Source organism: Dermacentor andersoni, chromosome 3 (genome assembly GCF_023375885.2).
Source record: "Dermacentor andersoni chromosome 3, qqDerAnde1_hic_scaffold, whole genome shotgun sequence".
NCBI lineage: Eukaryota > Metazoa > Arthropoda > Arachnida > Ixodida > Ixodidae > Dermacentor > Dermacentor andersoni.
The window spans coordinates 1291484-1311685 of NC_092816.1; the positions used below are offsets into that span (position 1 = coordinate 1291484).

At 43.2% G+C, this 20202-nt stretch overlaps 1 protein-coding gene across 4 annotated transcripts in view; it reads left to right on the forward strand.

Annotated features, from left to right (window-relative positions):
• The window catches only part of Der-2 (Derlin 2), a 61920-nt gene that overhangs the window by 19103 nt on the left and 22615 nt on the right, over positions 1-20202 (forward strand). For 3 of the 4 annotated variants that reach the window (XM_050169436.3, XM_050169437.3, XM_050169438.2), the window contains exons 2-5: positions 2195-2260; positions 6227-6394; positions 6691-6886; positions 17205-17295. In XM_050169436.3, coding sequence (XP_050025393.1) covers positions 2195-2260; positions 6227-6394; positions 6691-6886; positions 17205-17295 — 521 coding nt within the window. The remainder of the gene's footprint in view (positions 1-2194; positions 2261-6226; positions 6395-6690; positions 6887-17204; positions 17296-20202) is intronic. The other variant, XM_055065687.2, reaches the window with a different exon arrangement.

The window sequence follows — 20202 nt, forward strand, 5'->3', positions numbered from 1 at the left end:
GATAGCTTACTGGCATCCTGTCTAACAGTTACCACCGACTTCTATTGCACGCTCCTTAATGATGCCCATAAGATTGTCGTTCATATCTTCAACACTAAGGTCCTCTTCCTGAGTTAAGGCCGAATACCTGTTCTGTAACTTGATCTGGAATTCCTCTTACCGCTAACTCATTTATCGGCTTCTTATGTACCAGTTTCTTCCGTTCCCTCCTCAAGTCTAGGCTAATTTGAGTTCTTACCATCCTATGGTCACTGCAGCGCACCTTGCCGAGCATGTCCACATCTTGTTGATGCCAGGGTCAGCGCAGAGTATAAAGTCTATTTCATTTCTAGTCTAGCCATTTGGGCTCCTCCACGTCCACTTTTGGCTATCCCGCTTGCAGAATAAGGTATTCATTATCCGCATATTATTCTGTTCTGCAAACTCTACTATAACTCTCCCCTGCTATTCCTAGAGCATATGCCATATTCCTCCACTGACTTGTCTCCAGCCTGCTTCTTACCTACCTTGGCATTGAAGTCGCCCATCAGTATAGTGTACCTTGTTTTGACTTTACCCATCGCCGATTCCACGTCTTCATAGAAGCTTTCAGCTTCCTGGTCATCATAACTAGATGTAGGGGCGTAGACCTGTACAACCTTCAATTTATACCTGTTATTAAGTTTCACAAGCAGACCTGTGACCCTCTCGCTAATGCTATAGAATTCCTGTATGTTACCAGCTATATCCTTATTAATCAGGAATCCGAGTCCTAGTTCTCGCCTCTCCGCCAAGCCCCGGTAGCACAGGACGTGCCCGTTTTTAGCACTGTATATGCTTCTTTCGTCCTCCTAACTTCACTGAGCCCTATTATATCCCATTTACTGCCCTCTAATTCCTCCAATAGCACACTGCTAGACTCTCCTCACTAGATAACATTCTAGCGTTGAACGTTGCCAGGTTCAGATTACAATGGCGGCCTGGCGGCCGTTTTGCTGATACGTATATAGTTTGTGTACCTGTACAGACAAGAACACAAAGAAATGTAGACATTTATTTAAGGCAGCTGTTGTCTACACACACAAATTTTTGTGCATGCAAGGAAACAATACAATAAAGAGTATCTTTTAAAAAGCTTGGTGCTATGTTGGCACAGCTGAAAAGGAATGACAGTACTGTTAGTGCAGTGGCGTCTGTAAAAGCGTAATCTTGCATAAACATATGGTGGTCGCTTGGCGGTAGACTCACTAATGCTGAGAACTGCCTCAGTTTGTGCCATTTGGTGCAGCATATTGCAAATTTAACTAGCGCAAATAAACAAGGATGCAAGAAACACATATACACAGGACCAGTGCAGTCTTGTATATATGTGTTTCATGTATCTTGTTTATTTGAGGCAGTTAAATTTGCAGTGTGTGTCTAATGGGGCTAGTGCTGCACTCTGATATCCTCCTCAAGGATGCTTATAAACCAGCACTAGTATTTTCGTGCTGCAGGTGTGCGCAGGAAGTAAACTTGAGGGGGCTGCATGCTGTAGAGGTGAGCACTGCATTTAACAATTCCATTTTGACGCCCCCATCACCACAGTGGCACGAAAAGCATTAGAAACAGTTGTGCTGATACGCTTGGCTCAAATGAACTTACGTGGAGAACACCTGCATCACATGCTCAAGGGTGTCAGAGATGTACCCACATAAGGTACCCGTTGAGGTGTTGTGTATATTTGCGAATTCAGGGGTAGCAACATTTCTTGAGAAGAGGAGAACCACTTGCAACTTTTTTTGATATAGCACGCTCACACGAAATTATTGTGAGAAAGTATTCTATAAGAGGTACTCTCCATGTCTGTGCAGGATTCTTGGGTACAGCAAAAGATCATTTCAGGGACTCTTTAAAATATATATCACTTAGTTGGTCAGTCACCTGCCCAGTGATTGCTTGCCATTTGCTGGTACAAACAAGACCTGTTCAGGCTCACCCAGTGCCCATTTTGTCTATTTATTGTTGTGACTTCGGCGCTGTGAATATGTGTCGCAGTCTGTTTCGTTTATCCACTGCAACCATACGCAGATGTGACTTTGCATAGGAGGCATTTATAGAAGCCTGTACTATGACACGGTGTGCTGTTATGTACCCATTTCTTGCCTGCACGGTATTGGCTGGATGTTCAATTTTGGTGCGGTTGCCTCATAAGCCCGTTTCTTTCTCATTGCAGCACCTAGATATTATCTCTCCATTCCAACTGTACTTCAACCCAACCCTGATAATTAAACACTATCAAGTAAGTATCTTGCCTTAGAAATGAAGTTGTGGGGGAGCAGCCTATTTTCACTACAGTGTAAACATTTTCTCGTCCTTGAGTGCACTAGCACTTGTGAAGATATCAGAACACCTGAGAACATTGTGTTCAGTGCTTCTGTGAACTGTTGCTGTGTTAATTAACTGCAAGATAATCTGTACCTTGAGGAGTAGTAACTGCAAAGGGGGTTGGCGTACATGGCTGCCTGCCTGTATCATAACCCATGTTTATACAGGTTAAATTATGTAAGGTATGGTGGATTAGCCAGAAAATGGATGCAGGCGTCAATTGCAATGTTGACAAGAATAACATTTTACTGAAGCTCTTGACCAGCTTGAGCATAAAAGTGCTGTCAGGTAACTGCAGGAGGGCATGTCTTTGTTGCAGGGCAACTAAGACCCATTTTAATCAAACAACTCTCCTTTGTTGCATTGTGAAAGCGGGGCATGTTGATCAATTGCTGGTCAATTGGTGCCAATTATCATGAGACCACAACGATAAGAGGGTTACCAGGACTTGTGTGAGAAATCCTACCAAAAGGCATGGTAAAAGGGGTCGTATGAGATCTGCATGCAGCCCTACCTAGCTGACCACCCATGAAAAACCAGCCAGTTGCCAAGCCGTTCAAAGAGTCGAGATGCAACAACTGGGAGAGGCGTTGCTCCTTCTAGCAAACATGTTCTGCTGTTGAGCTCTTCTTTTGTACTACTAGGACCATGAGCATTGTGTTTCCTTTCTGTCCCTCTTCACTGGGTGCTCAGTGAATGAAGGCGCACATGTGGCGGCACTCTTTCATCAAGAAAGGGGGGGGGGGGGGCGTCTACAGCTTCTTCAGACCATGGGATTAGGACCTGACATCACCGGTTTTCCTGATCTGTAGAACATGGATGAAATTTTATGAGCCATCTTGTGTATGATAGGTGGGCTATGATTTAACATGTAAAGGGCTCCCAGAATTATGTAGCTGTGTGCTCCAATAACCATGTTGTGTATGCAGTAATCCTGCAACTATTAATATCCCCTAATTTTCTTAAATGTGGTTGCTGTAATTTCTCCTGTAAATAAACACCTTCAGTGTTCCTTCAACCTGCTTAACTCGTAACTCTTCAGCAACAAGCCATTCTCATCATGAAGTCAAAGATCATGGCGTGGGCCTGCTTAGCTTCTATGTGGCTGTGTAGCTGTAGTGTAGACCAGCTACTCCTTCTCTGAGACGCACCACCAGCGTAAGCTAGCGACTCCTTGCGTGGCACCCACTTCTTAGCTAAGTAGTGATTTGGTAGCATAACTCAGTGTTGCAGGAACACCACGTATATGTGTCTGGCTCAAACTTTGCATGGAGGTAGCATTTTTGCGGTGGAACTATTTTAAGTTCATTACTTGCCCGTTTCGTGTTGAATAAATCACAAGTTGGCAGAAAGAGTAAAAAGCAAACTTGTCAGTAGAAAAGGAAAAATTTGCAGGAACGTAACTGTGGCACCACCTGTCAGTTCCACAGCAAAACCACGACCTACTGTATAAAGAGCGACCTGCGCCTCCCGTGGTCGCCTACGGCAGCGCGCGGCCGAAGAAATACCACATGATCATTTAGTAGGGACCAAGCGTGCCAGTAGAGGCCGCCAGTGCTCACCCTCACAACCACGCCCGAAACGCTACGGCCCTGCCTTCAGGAGTACAGCGATGACGGTAAAAATTCGCAGAGGAGCTGCAGTAAACTCGGCATTTCACATTATTGACAGGGTGCGGCTAGAAAAATGCGCGTCGATACATGCGATACATGCCCCAGATATATCTTCGCTGTGCAGGGCAATGAAATTTGAAACTACTTTGAAGGCGCGGCCGCACGGCTGCTAGGATTGAAATAGTGTAATCTCTTGGAGCTTTTTTTTTCCCCTCATTGTCTGCTAAAATGTTGGTTAGTGCTGTGGTGCCAATATGGTCTGGTGTGCACTTTCCGCGCTAGCCGAGGCCCGAGTCCGCCTGCACTTCATTCTTCCGTAGGTTTCGCTAGTCCCGAGCCGGACTCAATGAACGCACTACGTACCACTTTGCAGGGCCCATGCGTTCCTTTGCGGCATTCGGCACGTTCACTGAAGTGACGTGCCGTTGAGAGCGCGGCAGAACATGAGTAGATTTAATTGCAGTGCATGCCACAATCGTAAAAATGTGCTGTTATTGACGTATTTATTTATGCCGCTTTACCAAATGATAACGAAAGTCTAGCTTGAAAAATTCCAAGGGTGCTTTATTGTGCCATCACATAGATAGTCACTACACTTTAAGCACTTTTCTGGAGTTGGGCTTTTGAAACGAAAAGCTTCACTACGCTAATCAATACCGCGCTTTGCACGAGCCGGCGTACGTTGGAATTGGCTCCGTTAAGCGTGTTCGGAGTCGGTGCAGGTGGCCACTGCCGCGCGCTATGCGTCGTCGTTTGACTTCGCGTGTGACTATATAACTGCTTGCCACAGAACAGGCGTGCGCGTTCAACATGGAAGGAGAAGAGCACTACCGATACAGAGAGCTGTGTTTATGGCTACAGAAATCGCAAGACAGTGCGCCCAACAATGATGAATAAAGAAGTTTAATAATCCTGCATAACTTATGGTATATATAATTGATAAGCAATTTGCATAACTACACAAGGCACACGTATAGCATAACCATAAGCTTACCAAAGCATATCTATAAGTGAAACCGTAAGCATAACCATGGATAGGCTAAATCATAAAGCATAACCATAAGCTAAACTGTAAGCATATCCATAACTTAAACCATAAGCAGATCCATAAGTTAAACCGTAAGCATATCCATAGGCTAAATCATAACCATAAGCTAAACTAAGAATAACCATAGGCTAAATCATAAAGCATAACTATAAGCTAAACCATAAGCATCACCGAACCTTTTCGCTTTGAGGTACCCAGGCTTAACCTGACCTAAGCCCCAGCCAATTTTTTTTGTTCAGGTTTTAACCATTGGTTCCTAATATCGGTCACGGGGAACTCATGAAATGAAATTCCTCTTGATGCTCGGCCGCTTGACTTTCACAACGGCATGCAGCAGTAAACCATCGTGCATGAAGAAGCCGCAAACGCGAAAGCCGGCGCCCACGGGGCTGAGAATCACAGTGTCACTGAAATAGAATCTGGTAATCAAGATCTAGGGACACCAACAGATCACCAACCATTCAGCTAATCGACTGTTTTGCGCGCGTGCGTTTGCGTCCTTCCGTGCTCTCGCTGAAAATGCTTGCTGCCCGTGTGTGCGGCCGGCCATGGGGTTGGGGTAGGTGGGGGTGAGCACTAGCGCCACTGTTCGCAACGGCGGTTTGGAAAACTAAAAAAAAAGAAAAACCACACAAGCAAAAGCAAATCAGCGGCGCTGGCGCAACGTCACACGCGCAGGTCGCCCCTTATACAGTAGATCGTGAGCAAAACTAACCACATGCTGGGTTTTGCCCTAGCGAGGACGAATGGCAGAACTGTTCCATTTCTTGCCAATTTGGTTTTGCATTGTTTCAGATGACTTCTGTTGTGCCGCTCTTTTTGTCTTTTAGCCAAGCATTCTTTTCAGTTTTTATTCTGTACACAAGTTACTTCCACAAAGTATCAAGTTGCCATATTTCATTGTGCCAAGTGACACAGTTACTTTAGTATTGTGGGAGAGAGAAAGAGAAACAACTTTATTTGACCAAGGGGTTCGGGCACGTAGGTAGCTGTCAAGTGCTATAGTGTGCATATATTACAAAGGTGCTTAGACACTGAGTGCATCAGGCTTGCCTCTACCTCAGCTATTATGCATTGGATGAATGGCAATGCTGTGTAGAATTTAATTATCAGCATTCTCTGTATCTGAATTGCACCTGCAATGTCACTACTGGTATTTATGAACCATGTGCTTTGCTTACAAGCAGTGAATTGGAAATTTGCTCACCTTGTTGTGCAGGTATGGAGATTGATAACAACTTTCCTGTTTTTTGGCACTCTTGGCTTTGCCTTCTTCTTCAACATGCTATTTACCGTCCGATACTGCCGAATGCTCGAGGAAGGCTCATTTCGAGGAAGGACAGCTGACTTTTTCTACATGTTTCTGCTTGGTGGATCGTTGATAATTGTATCCTTTTTATGTTTGGTTCTGGAGTTGACTCTTCTGAGATGTAACAGAACATGGCCAGGCAATTTGCGCATTACATTGCTAAATGCACATACAAAATTGTCAGTGATGTCAAGGAATGCCCTTTGCTGCATCAAGGCATAGTGCCTGACATTATTTTGCACTCAAGTAGACCATTGTTCTAAAATATTCTGTACTTAATACAGCAGCCACCGATGCTCCGAAATGTGACCTTAAACACGTGAAAGTGAAGAAGGTGCAGGCAATTGGTTTAACATTCCTTAGTGCCACTGCAGGTGATAGGGATGTTTGTCAACCAGCTGTTCCTGGGCCACGCCTTCACGACAATGCTAGTGTACATTTGGAGTCGGCGGAACCCGTACTTCCGACTCAACTTCTTTGGGCTCATAAACTTTCAGGCACCGTACCTGCCGTGGGTGCTGCTGGGCTTCTCACTCATTCTGGGCAACTCGGTGATTGTTGACATCGTAGGTGAGGCCTCAGTCCATTCCACCTTTGCGCTCAACTGGTTTAATGCAGCCAAATAGGATGCGGCACTGGTTGCCAACAAAACAATGCTTTCTTGTGCACACATTGGTGTTGTTTTCTCTGTGACGAAATGACACGAGGCAGTTTACTTGTTGGAAAAATAACAAGCTGAAACAAACTAGTTTTATTTGTTTGTGTTGGCACTCATTTTGCAGTGTTACTAGACACTATAGCTGGTGCAAAACTGACTCTGTCGTCATAACTGTTTGTGGGCTTTAATGATGTGCCATTGGTAAAGTTGGCTACATCACATGGTTTTTTGATTGTATAACCCACATTGTGCTTTGGTAAAATCTGTGGTTGTGTATGCGTACAAGTAATGCATTATTTGAATACTAAAAGAACACAGAGGAGAAATAATTAAGTGATAATAGAGAACTGTACTTCTGTACTTGTGAGAGGTTTAAACACAGGTGCTGTCCTCAAGCTCACACTGACTTCATGGACTATGGGCTGGAGACCAAATGCTGTTTGGTTAAGCAAGTTCAGTCCAGAAGGAAACAAAACTCATTGTAATCTTTTGAAAACTTTTACTGCTCAAAAATGGCACATGAATAACTTTAGAATATACTTCCATTCCTATTCCATTGCTTGCTTCATGACGCGCAACTTCTCGTCTTTGCCTTCTTCAAACTTTCTTTTACTTCACCCAGTCAGGACACGCCCTCTTAAAATGCCCGTTCAGAACATCATCCCGTTTATCTCATACTCGCCTCTTGGTGGCGATAAAGTGCCAGATGACGGCGATGAGCAGCTCATTCTTCCGCCGTGCCATAACACTTTGGAACGCACTCCCGGATAACATTCTTTCGTGCAGCGACTGCAAAACATTTCGCGAGAAACTAAACTATTTTGATAATGCCAACATAACTACATAAATACCACACTTATCTTATTAATATTTATTTATCGCCTCGTTGGTACTGTTTATATGTTCCTTTTTCTTCTTTTTTGTAATCTTTCTCTCCTTTTTTTGTACCTATTGCCATCAATGCGCACTTTATGTTACCTTCTTATGAAGCTGTGCAACTTTGATGCATGCCCCCCCTTATGTAATGCCTTCGGGCCCTTAAGGTTGAATAAATGAAATGAAATGAGAACTCACGATGTCATGCTGGTATGCTGTTTTGATGAACTACAAAGAAAGGGAAGCCACAATATGAACGAAAATATCATTTTGATAGAATATCTTAAAACATTTTGTGTCCAATTAACCACCCCTTCCATGCTATGCTGTTATCCCGAATTCTGACTCAAAATAGCCAAATTTTTTATTGAAAATATTTTTTTGAGAGAGAGCATTGCAGACAATGTTTTTCATCTTTATTTATTCAAATTCTTGCACATTATTGCAAAACTGAAGCTTAACAGCACTATGCCATATACTGTGCGATAGATGTGAAAAAAATTTCAGCAGAACCCATCTCATGGTGGCTATTGACGGTAATCCGTTGGCATTAACTGCACGTTCAATTACTTGCGTTGCCTGTAAGCTCATGGAACACATTATACAGGGTGTTTCAGCTAACTTTAGCGATACTTATGCCAGAGCTTGCCAGAGAAATGTGCCGATGCACTCTAAGACGACGCAACCAAATGCATGTTCCTCACTTTTGTATGTAATGTGTCACGCTATGTTTTTATTTTGCTTAATTAGATAATTAGTCAAGATTGATTAACCAACTTCTGAAGCAACGAGATTGGGCAAAAAATTCAAATTAGAAAGTTGCAGAGCAGTTTGCAACACGTCCTGTTAGGCAGTTTCTAACTTTCTATCTATTAAGTATTAGTGCTTTTCAGCTTACTGCAGATGCCCGCGAAATAGAAAGTGACAGACCCGCTTGCGTGTCATGATTGCACTGCTCCCAAACGTTTCGCACTCAAACGAACATAGCAATGCAGTTAGCCGGGTGTGCTGCCACTGTGTCTGCTTATCGCTGTCATGAACCGCCGCGAGGGAAGCACATCGCTGGCGTAAATAGCAGAGCTTATGCTTTCGTCACTGCCTTGTCGCCTTTTATGCGGCAGCACGGCCTGCTAGATGCTATGTTCATTCATTTGTACGCGGACAGTTCGGGAGCGCTGCAATCACAGCACGCAAGCGGGTATGTCACGTGGTATTTTTTTTTGTTTTGTGGGCATCCGCAGTAAGCTGAAAAACACTAATACTTACTAGATAGAAAGTTAGAAACTGCCTAATCAAACGTCTTGCAAAGCGCTCTGCAACTTCCTAATTGGAATTTTTTGTCTAACTTTGTTGCTTTAGAAGTTGGTTAATTCATCTTGACTAATTATCTAATTAAGCAAAGTACGAAAAGTAGTGTGGCACACTACTTACAAAAGGGAGGAACATGCATTTGGTTGCGTCGTCTTAGAGCGGATCAACATATTTCTCTGGCAATCTCTGGCATAACTCTCGCTAAAGTTAGCTAAAACACCCTATATACTCCCCAAGTTGCAAACCACATTCAAAATAACTTTTTCTTTCTAAAGCAGCATGATTTCCACCCAAATCTTTCCTACGAGACATTTTATGTTTACAACTGGCCTTCATTTCAATTTGGAATCACTATTTCAAACCGATGTCATATTTTTACATTTTTCCAAAGCCTTCGACTGCATCCCATACTGATGTCTCTCATTTAATGTTTCATATCTCAACCTTGATTCCCTAACAGTGTCCTGGATTAAGTGTTTTCTCATGGACGGCTTTCAGTACACCGTCATCGGGAGGTGTCATTCAGCCACTCTCGAAGTAATCTCAGGCGTGCTTCAAGGTTCTGTCCATCCTTGGGCCGTTTCCTCATTTATATCAATGATCTCCCCTCTGGCTTCTCATCATTCATAAGTCTTTTCGCTGACGACTGTGTGTCATACCGTCGCATTTTCTCTCCCGGTAACCAGGCAACCCTACAAAAGGACTTACAAATAATCGAAAACTGCTGTTCAGATTGTTTGATCGAGCTTAACATCACCAAGTGCAAGTTTATGCGTATCTTATGTGAGGGTTTCGATATTATCTACCCTTATACATTAAAGTCATCCATAATGTCCAAGGTTAAATTACATGAGTACTTAGGGGTCCTAGTCAGCAGCAAAATTAACATGGGATAAGCACATCGTTGAACTCGCCGTTGATGCATCAGAAACACTGGGTTTCATTAGAAGATCGCTTTCCTTGTCTCCATCATCGATTCGTAAACTAGCACACAAGACTTTCATACGTACGAAACTTTAGCACGCATCCGCAATCCGGTCCCCTCATCAGACTTAATGAATACCATAGAATCCATCCAGAATCGCGCAGCACGTTTTATTAGTTCAGATTACGATTTTCACCACAGCATTAGTAATATTAATTCATCTCTCGGTATCAGCCCACTAGCTCTTAGATGTAAGCTCTCTCACTTATGCCTATTCCATGAATTATACTATAAATTTCCTAATCTGCATGATTCACTTCTAGTTCTATCCGTCCACATGACATCCCGTCTATTCAACTCCACAAGCATCCAATGTTTACTTGGATCAACTAACGCATTTAACCAATCTTTCTTGCCTGCTGCGATTCAGGAATGGAATGAGCTTCACAATTCTATTGTCATTGAGCATGACCCTGTAAAATTTAAAGAAAACCTGATGCTTTAACTTGATGTATAAATTGCTACATCTTCATGTGTGTTTCCTTCTTACTCTCACTTTAGTTGCCCGTGTGCTTTTTATTATTTGTTTTGTTCAATTTATAAATTGCTACATTATCATGCACGCTTCCTTTTTATTTTTACTATAGTTGCCTGTGTGCTATTATTTGTTTCGTTTACCCATTTATGAATGTTATATTTTGTGTACAACATCCCTCCCCCCCCCCCCCTTATGTAATGTGGGCCTTTAACCCTTTGAGGGTCGATTTTTTTCGCCATATGCGACCGCCCAGAGTCGATTTTTTTAATTGCAGATTCCAATTCTTCTTAGGGACTTTTCAAAAAAAAATTACCGCAATTTTTTCAGGGTGACCGTAAAGTGCAAAAATAACATTTTGCGTTGGAATATATGTACTCTTCATTCATGAATAACAACAATAAAAAAGGAAATAAACTTATAAGAATTAAAAATTTGATGCATTCTTATACACATAGTTCAAGGCCTTGAATGTGCACACACGAGAATATTTCGCAAGACTCAAATTTTCCTGCTCTTACACTAATATCGAATATGTAAATCTATAGCGTAATCTAACTGCATAGGTGCATGCACTCAAGAAAATTGCGTGGTTGTGTTTCCGTCAAAAAAACGCAACGTGTGCAGACTTCCGCTAATCTTTATCTTATCGCCAACCGAGGCGTTTTCGCGAGTGTTAAAAAAAAAAAAGAAAAAAGAAAAAGCAACGGAAACGCATGCACGACGGCATCCATCCTATGCGCACCACTGTGAGCACTAAACGAACGAGAAAGAGGCAGTTGCCCTTTGAGTGATTAGTAACGAGATAGCCATCAGTTTTGCAAGCGCAAGAAGCCGAAACCGCCAGCGGAACAAAATACGAACCGCCGCCCGTGCGCGCGCCATGCGCGAGCGGTAGTATATAAACGTGCGGGAGCAAACTGGTGCTAAAACAAACCATGCAACGACAACCTAGAGAGAGAGGCACGCGAAAAATATTACCTGTATTCCCACATAGTGGCAGCACATGACAGAAAAGAAAAAGTTATGAAATTGGCGTGCTTTTTAAACGTACAGATGCGCCGTAAATATACGGCGTCGACCATTTTTGAAGTTGTTCACGGTGCCGTATATTTACGTCATTGACCCTCAAAGGGTTAAGGGTCCAATAAATGATGATGATTGGATCAATATAGCGACACAATGTATTGCCACTGTCGAAACGATTCACGTATGAAGCATCTGCTGCAGTAGTACTCCTCTTTCGCGATTCCCCGAGAACATCGGGCGTCATCTGGCAGCACTGCCGCAAAGTCTGCGCATGGACTTGGAAATGTGTGAACGCTGAGAAACGCTTCATGCAGTAACTGGGATCCTCGCTTGTGCTTTTTTCTGGACATGTTGCGCCATCAAGTGGCCCTGCTGGGAAGTGTGCCATGCCACTGCCTGCGAATGCCAAGAGTTGTTCCCTCACTTGCTGCACACCCAGTGACACATAGTTGGTGACCCAAGTTGGTGAGAGGTTCATTGAAGAGCGGCACATACCCAGTGCATTCATGGGGCACATCCTGCTAATGTGTCGGGTTGCTGTCCATGAGGAACCCTTGTCATGTGGATTCAGTTCTGCTCAGCCTTGGATAAACTTGAAGGATCTTTTTCATCATTGCAGAGTGGCATATTCCCAGTGGCAAACGCCTAGCTACCCAAGCTGGCATCAGAGACGTTCATCGAAGAGTGGCGCACACCTGCTGGCGCATGCCCAGTAATCAAAGCGGGCATCAGAGAGGTTAACTCAAGACCAGTGCAGACCGAATATCACATACCCAGTTCTCCAAGTTGGCATCAGAGTTTTTTTTCAACAGCAGTGTCTGCCCAGTCCTACATCTACATTGACCCATGTTGGCATAAAAGAGCTTCGTTAAAGAGAGGCATGTATATATTACACATGGGCACATATTCGGTGACCCAAGTTGATCCAATGGTTGGCTTCGAACCATGTTCCCTCAGCACAGCAGCACTGCGCTACAAATTTGGCCACACGCGACCCAGTGACCCAGGTAGGCGGGGAAGTGGCTAGATACAAACATTCATAGATAGACACATGGAAAGCCCACAGAAAGTTTCTTGAAGTACCCAAAGAGTGCTAGCGCATTAAAGGAAAATGCAGCTCAATGTTCATACTCCTTGAAATACATACTCTGATGGGTTACCAGTGTCCACCACACGAAACGTCTTACTAGTGACCCCAAAAACTGGAAGCAAGATGGGCATGCAAGGGCTTTGTGTACGTCTAGTTCACACCGCTGTCTTGCGACCTCAACATCGCCAGCAGTGCCACTCTTAGAATACGAGCTTAGTGCATTGAGACTCTTGGAATTTTCTTCACTTCACGAGCAGGGCATGTCATCTTTGAAATGACTTATTCTTTGCTGAAATTTGCTTTTCTTTTCTGCAATCGAATTCGAGCTGCCGATGGCACCATTTTTAAAGACCCCAGTTGCCAAGTTCCCTTAATTCCCCTCCGAGAATAAACCCACTCTTGTTTGCACTGGTGCACGGATTGTGTGCTGCCATTACCAGAAGCTCGACAAACCACTAAGACAAAACCAGTTCGTCCAAGGCACGCCTAAAAAATGAAAAGCACCGTCGATGTGCATAGCTCGTCCAAGGCACGAAAGGAGTTAAAGCATCCCTGCAACTTTCAAAATTTATTGGACGGGAGCAGAAAAATATTTCCAAAGTGTCTTATACCTATGCAAAATTCGGTACCTTTGTCCCTTCGTGCATGCCATTGGTGTTTAGCACGTGATGAGTGACAGAAAGAAGCAGAATGTCTGCTCATTAGACTGTAAGCTAAAGTCTTATTTTGCATCTATTGAAGGCAGTAATTGTACAGCTTCTTCATAGCTCTCATAGCTTCTCATTGCCCGCCCAGGGCACGGAAGGGGTTAAAGCAGCCCTGCAACTTTCAAAATTCATCGATAGGAGAAAACAGTTACCCCTCCTAAAATTTTCCAAAGTGTCTTGTATCCGCATAAAATTCAGCACCTCTGTCCATTCACGAATGTGACAGAAATAAGGAGAATGTTTGCTCATTAGACTGCAAGCTAAGCTCTTTTTTTGCATGCATTGAAGGCAATAATTGTACAGCTAAAGATGCTTGCTGCTTAATTTGTTCCTTCCAAGTGTGTGGTTATCTTAGAATTTAATTGACTTCGTTTTAAGCAATGACATTTCATCCAAGATTTTATATGTTTGCACTAATTTCGTAGGCTTTGTTTTACTGCCATTCTTGAAAACTGTTTAAGACAACCCTCAGCCTCAATAGTTGACTGAACAGGCCTTCATAAGCATCCACATGCTTTGATCACACATTGACCATTTTTTCCAGCAATAGCAGCAAGCCTATCCTATGCATTGTTTGTTTGACTCAGTGATACCAGAGACACGGCAGGCTTTGGCCATGAGGAGGCCATGACAAGTATGATATTGTTGTAGGAATTCGTAGCTTGCACCTCCTGGGTCATGCAGGCCATGTGGCAGGATGCAATGCCATCTTGTAATGTGCACAGCAGGCCAGGCTATTGACCTCTCGGCAGTGGTGATCATTGACCTTCCATGGTTGGCAATCGTGATGGCTCACATCTCCGACCAGGGTACTGAACTTAAGCTGAACAGAAAACAGAAAAGCATGTTGTCAAACCATAAATAACCAGGTCATTAAAACTTTAGTCCGGAACGAAATCGAAAAAAATAATAGTTTTTGATTCACGGTCTGCATTCATAAAAAAAGTACTTATGCTAGAATGGTTTGTTAGGGCAAATGCCAAACAATCATGATTCTGGTAATACCATTATAAGCAGAAATAGTTGGCCACTGTCAAACAGCTTTTAATAATTAAAATGTTTGTGAACAGTGCTTCAGGTCACTTTCTCTTGAGCTTTCCATTCATGAATTGCCTTACAATTGTAGCCTTGCAATTGTAGCTAAACTGTGCTACCTGATTAGTCAATGCATATGGACTAAAAGTCACTTTAGAAGTAGGAGGCATGTAATACGTGTGTGCTTTTGAAAGTGGTGACTGTAAAATAGTTCTCCAGTGGTGGAATATGAATAGCTGAAATAAATAAGTGATTTCTAGCTACATAGTCAATTTTGTGCATGCTGGTATGTAAATTGATGTGGGTGTGATATAAACGGCGTGTTGTGTCTGACGTATTACTCCTGAAGTGTGCTTCCACTAAGTGATATTTTTTAAAATCTACTTACAGCCTGAAGAACAGCATGCATACTAATCCTTTTCTAGGCACTTCGAGAACATCAAGTTTTAGTACAAAATAAATTTGTGCAGGTTTCCTGTAATTGTTCTTATGTTGCTAAGACTGACAGCTGGGTGAGATGGTGTGAATTTGTGGCGAAAAAAAAAAGTGCAATAATTAGACCACGGACACAAGGAGAGGCTGAATGACTGTCAACTGAATTTACTGAAGGGTATAAGTGTATAAGGGTATAGAAAATATGTAAGGTACAACTGCTCATGGGCAACAGTGAAAGCTAATCATCAGAAAATATCCAAAGTGTTGCCTTTTGAAGAAGACATTTCTATTACTAAACGCTGTCAAGGAAGGACAATTCGTGGTGACAAAAGCTTGGCTGAGAGGTGCATGATTCCAGTGGAAAAATATGCTTCCACCAGCAATCTTGAATTCCAATGAGCGAAAAGTGCTTTGGTTGTTTGAAAATGAGAAGGGCACTTGTACTTTGTGGCAATGCATGGGCAGTTTGAAGGGCATTCTCCCACTTCGAGGAACACTTTTTTTTTTGCCATTTCAGGGCAATTTTATGTTCCTGAGAACCCCCTGTCATGCGTCTGATAGTGGAATTCCTTTGCAAACTGGAAAATAATTTTATATAAACAAAGGGCGACAAACAAAACCGGAACCTGGCTGAGCGGTTGAACGAACTTCATTGTGTGATGTAAATTTTGCCATGGCAGATGCATAAGGCATGCCGGTTCCGCCAGCGCGGAGAATGGAAGCAGCGTAGAGCGGACTCTCGGATGAATCGTGACCGTGCTGGACCGTTTGCACAATATCTTCGGGTGACAGTGCCAGCTGCAACAGCTCTTCAAGGCTGTCAAGCAGTAACAGCCTTGATTCCGATGAATTCAATGACCATGAATTGCCATTAGCATTTGACCCGCGGTCATGACAGCCATCATCCAGTGCAGCACATAGCACTGCAGCATGAACACCAAGGGTAGCTCTAAGCACTGACTTGATATGTGCTGCTTGCTGTTTTAGGTGTTTTACCAATTCTCAAGGAAGCTTTTTCCATGTTCACTGTAACCGTATTGAAGCGCTGCTTTCTTGGTTTTTATGTTAATTTATAGAGAGCATAACTTCCCACTAAGACAGTCCAAAGCACTGACCGGTGCAGTTGTTTACATCTACAGGCACAGTGACTGCCCGTTGTTTGTTTGAAATATAATGCAAGCCGTGCATTGGCGACATCAAATAATGTCAGAACATTTCAAAACATGCAGATTTTATGCACATAAGCATGATTGCATCACTCTGAATCATGCAGGTATGAGTGACCTTCAAAAACAGTGAGCGGGAGACCGTAGTACATACTGTTATACTGCCTGCTTCTGATTTTTCATACTCTTCCCATGCGCAAAATTTATGTGTTCCATAAAGTATAGGCATAGATTAAGAAATTGCGTGTATGATTGCACATTTACAAAATGCACAGTTTTCTTGCGGAAACGCTGACGGTAGCACTGACACTGTTGGCAGCTGAATGAGGCAGTTGTGTAGGCTACTGTATGGAAAGGGCCGTCACTTGTTGACTATTTGGAATAAGAGGCGAGTAGTGCCTCTCAGAAGTTAAATAATGAGTCAGCATATCAATACGTACAAATACTCTTGTATGTAGTCGCATTTAATTTAGAAAAGCGCCGGTTAGTGCGACTGCAGCTTTCGAAAACGGCAACATATTGATGTAGATTGTGCTGCATGTCATCGCCTCTCGCTTTTTGTGTGTGCACTGTACAAAATGAAGAATGTTTTATTTCAAATCTGTATGTTTAAATCTGAACTATAAAAGTGGTTTCCCTCATCCTAATGGTTTAAAGAGGCCACGACATCGCTATTAAGTTACGTTGCCTTACGAATCTCCTGCCTCAAAAATGTTTAGAATCTTTCAAGCACAAAGTAAGACGTAGCTATTGGACTGATCAGCAGCTTTCTCTTTCCTTTCATTTCTACTATTGGGCACAAGGGAGAAGGCAAGGGGGCGCAAGGGTAAGGTCTACGCTGTTCTTCTTGGAGGCCACACACAGCAATGTGCAACTGTTGTGTTTAGACAGACAGTGCAAAGATGAAACAGTTTCTCTGCCTTTAGGAGATTGCAGACATATATATTTTGACATATATCTTAATTTTTAGCCAGCAGCCATGTGGGACCTACATGGCTGCTGGCTGTCACTTCTCTTGTACCAGCTGCTGTGCTGGGATTTTATTGTGCAGTGATTTCTTGTTCCATAGGTTTAACTTGGATCTATGCAGCTGCAGCGCTCTGACTGTTTGTTTATTGCAGGTGTCATTGTTGGCCATATTTATTACTTCCTTGAGGATGTCTTCCCAAACCAAAGAGGCGGATTCCGCTTGCTGGCTACACCCAGATTTATGTGAGTTGGTGGTACATCAACATACGAGATGGTTCTTGCTGCTGGCCAAGCATGGCATGCTCTGAGGGTTCAGTGCTTTTGTGCATTTAGCTCTGTTGCGCATGATGGAACAAGACAAGCTGAACATAAATGTGACTTGCTAGAGCAGGTACGGGGGTGCCGAATTGAACCTTAACTGAGAACCACAGCCTAGATATTAGTACAAGATGTTCCCAATGTAGAGCATGCTTTCGACTTTTTCGTCTGCTCTTAATCGATCTAAGGCTCTGTAAAACACTACACAAAAGAGATTGATACAGGGTTTGGCACTTTGTGCTTGTTCAATGCCTACACCTGCTTATACAGTTGACTTCTATTATTTTAACCCTGACGGAGCTGACGAGATTGATTGAACATTCTGGTGAGTGCAATTAACAGGGCGTCTACCAACCGGGAAATCTCAGGGAATTTGAATAGTCTGGAAATACTCAGGGAGAACTTAGGGAATTTGTGCTTCTATCAGGGAAAATTAGCTATAACTTTATTGAAAGGGAACGGAAGGCGTGTGTATGCTGGCTCCAGTAACAGAGGAATCGCAAAGAATCGTCATTGACACCGTGTCATCGGCACGATGTATTGCCAGAGTAGTTAACGACCGATTTCGATTTTTCGGACACGCCCGATAATTCGCACGGCTTCGCGGCACCACTACATACTCCATATAGTCAATGTATATTGCACTAACTGCACGTCTGAAATGACATTAATCAAAGCCACCACCCCCGCCATTTTAATTATCTTGCCGCCTCGAACCGGCACTCTCGCACGCAGATCCGCTGGCAGCCGTAGCCACCACCGCGGCAACGTTAGGCCTAGTTGCTTCTACGTTCGCTATTAAGCTTCTTGCTGTGCGGTGCCGCGTTTTTCATTGAAAGAATTCGCCGCTGTCAGCAATGGCACCGACTCCGCCTTTGTAATCCTCGCGGTTGGCTTCGAAGCTCGCAGAGCACAGCGCGCTGCGTAATGCCAGTCTTCGAAAGTTAGCTTCGCCTCAATACAGCAGTGTTAGGCGGTGAATCATAACAAGCGTGGGAAGGGGCAATTGTCACGGGAGACAGTATGTATTCCTTAATTGTACACGCGTGCACCCCCGTCTCCGGTCGCAGTACGAGCACCGATATGCCTAATAAGTGTACTGGCAGGCCTCAAATGGGTATGGTAGAGTATGGTATGGAAAGGACCGACACACTAAGGAATGAACGGAAAAGGAAGCGTGCCGCCGCTGCTTTAAAGGAGCTTGAGCTCAAAAAACAAAGTGTTGGCTGACACCGAGAGGCAGGTGTCCCTCTACCAAACCAAAATAAACTCTTTAAAGCAGTGAAACCCAACACTTAGATGTTATGTATGGGCTGAGAGTATGTCAGGACAGATGAGGTTGACTTCCCAGCTGCTGAGAGAGAATCTTAGTTGTGACAAAGTTCAGGTCTCATACCGATGATCTTGCTATCAGTTGATAGAAATAGCCCATATTCAAAAATATTTACTTATGTATGCATCTGCTTTTCATTAGTATTTGAAAATGTTCGACTCAATTTGGAATGGGTTTGACCATTTTTTTCGCTGTGCATTTTACTAACACCTTCCTTCTGTTTTCTTTTTAAATAAAATAGATATTACTCCTTACTCTTAAAATTGGATTAAGTCATTTTTTTGTTTCAGCATGCTTACAAGAGAGTGACAACATCGGGCAACATGGTGTCAGCCTGTGTTGACATAAAACAAAGTTCTGGCTCATTCAGGGAATTTTGCAAAAGTGCTCAGGGAAAACCTGAAATAATCGGGGAATTTGAAAATGTCAAGTTGGTAGACACCCTGAATTAATCGAGGTACAAAAAAGAAAAAGAAACACTGAAACAAACTGCTGATAACATGTCCCTGAATAGAATGTTCGCCCACATTCAATGTGTTCAACATAGAAAACTAACGTAGAAATGAGTTTGACATAACAGATCAGCATAACAGATAGTGTGTCAGAGTTTGCTCTCCAGCAGTAAATGGCCGATGGAAAGGGTAGATGAACCGACTTTACTGCAGTTAAGGTAACACGGTGTGGAGGTTTACACATTTCCCACACAGAAACAAGGATTCTCTTTTGTTAATTCGGATTCCCCATACTGGTGCAGCGTCTTCATAGACTGCAAATCATAGCGAAAATTTCTACCACATAAACTACGACTACTTGAATACTACTACCGTCAGGCTTGGCTTTCTTTCTGAGGTCTTCTTTTTTAAAAAACTGTGCAATGTAACCTTGTCATGAACCCAAATCGTGCAGGCAATGTAATTTGCAAACTTCTGGTTTGCAGAGGACATTGATGACATTGTTCAGCTACGTTGGGGATGAATTCGAACATATTATTGAGGACCTTAACCGAGAAAGTGTAATAGTAGGGTTGAAGGTTAGTGTGCAGTAGACAAAGGGTAATTCTCAATAACCTGGCAAGGGAACAAGAATTCATGATCACCAGCCAGCCTCTAGTGTCTGTGCAAGGGTACGTTCATCTAGATATAGGGGACAAAGGAAATTTAGAAACGAGAAGGAAATGTGTAGAATATTAAAAATGGGTTGGAATGCATGCAGCAGGTCAGGGGACTGGGAGCTTACCACTTTCATTGAAAAGAAAGGTGTACAATCAGTGCATTCTACCAGTGCTAATGTATGGGGCAGGAACTTGGATGTTAAAGGGCCCCTCACCAGGTCTGGCCATCTTCAGCTGACAAGCGCAGAGCATACAATGCGTGCCAATAATCGTGTTTGCAAAGAATGAGTACATCGCTACGTACCGCGGAAAGGTTTGAAATTTCAATCCGAATGCTGTTTTCCCTACTCCTTGCGGTTGCTGCGCTCCAAGCTGGACAGTGACGTAC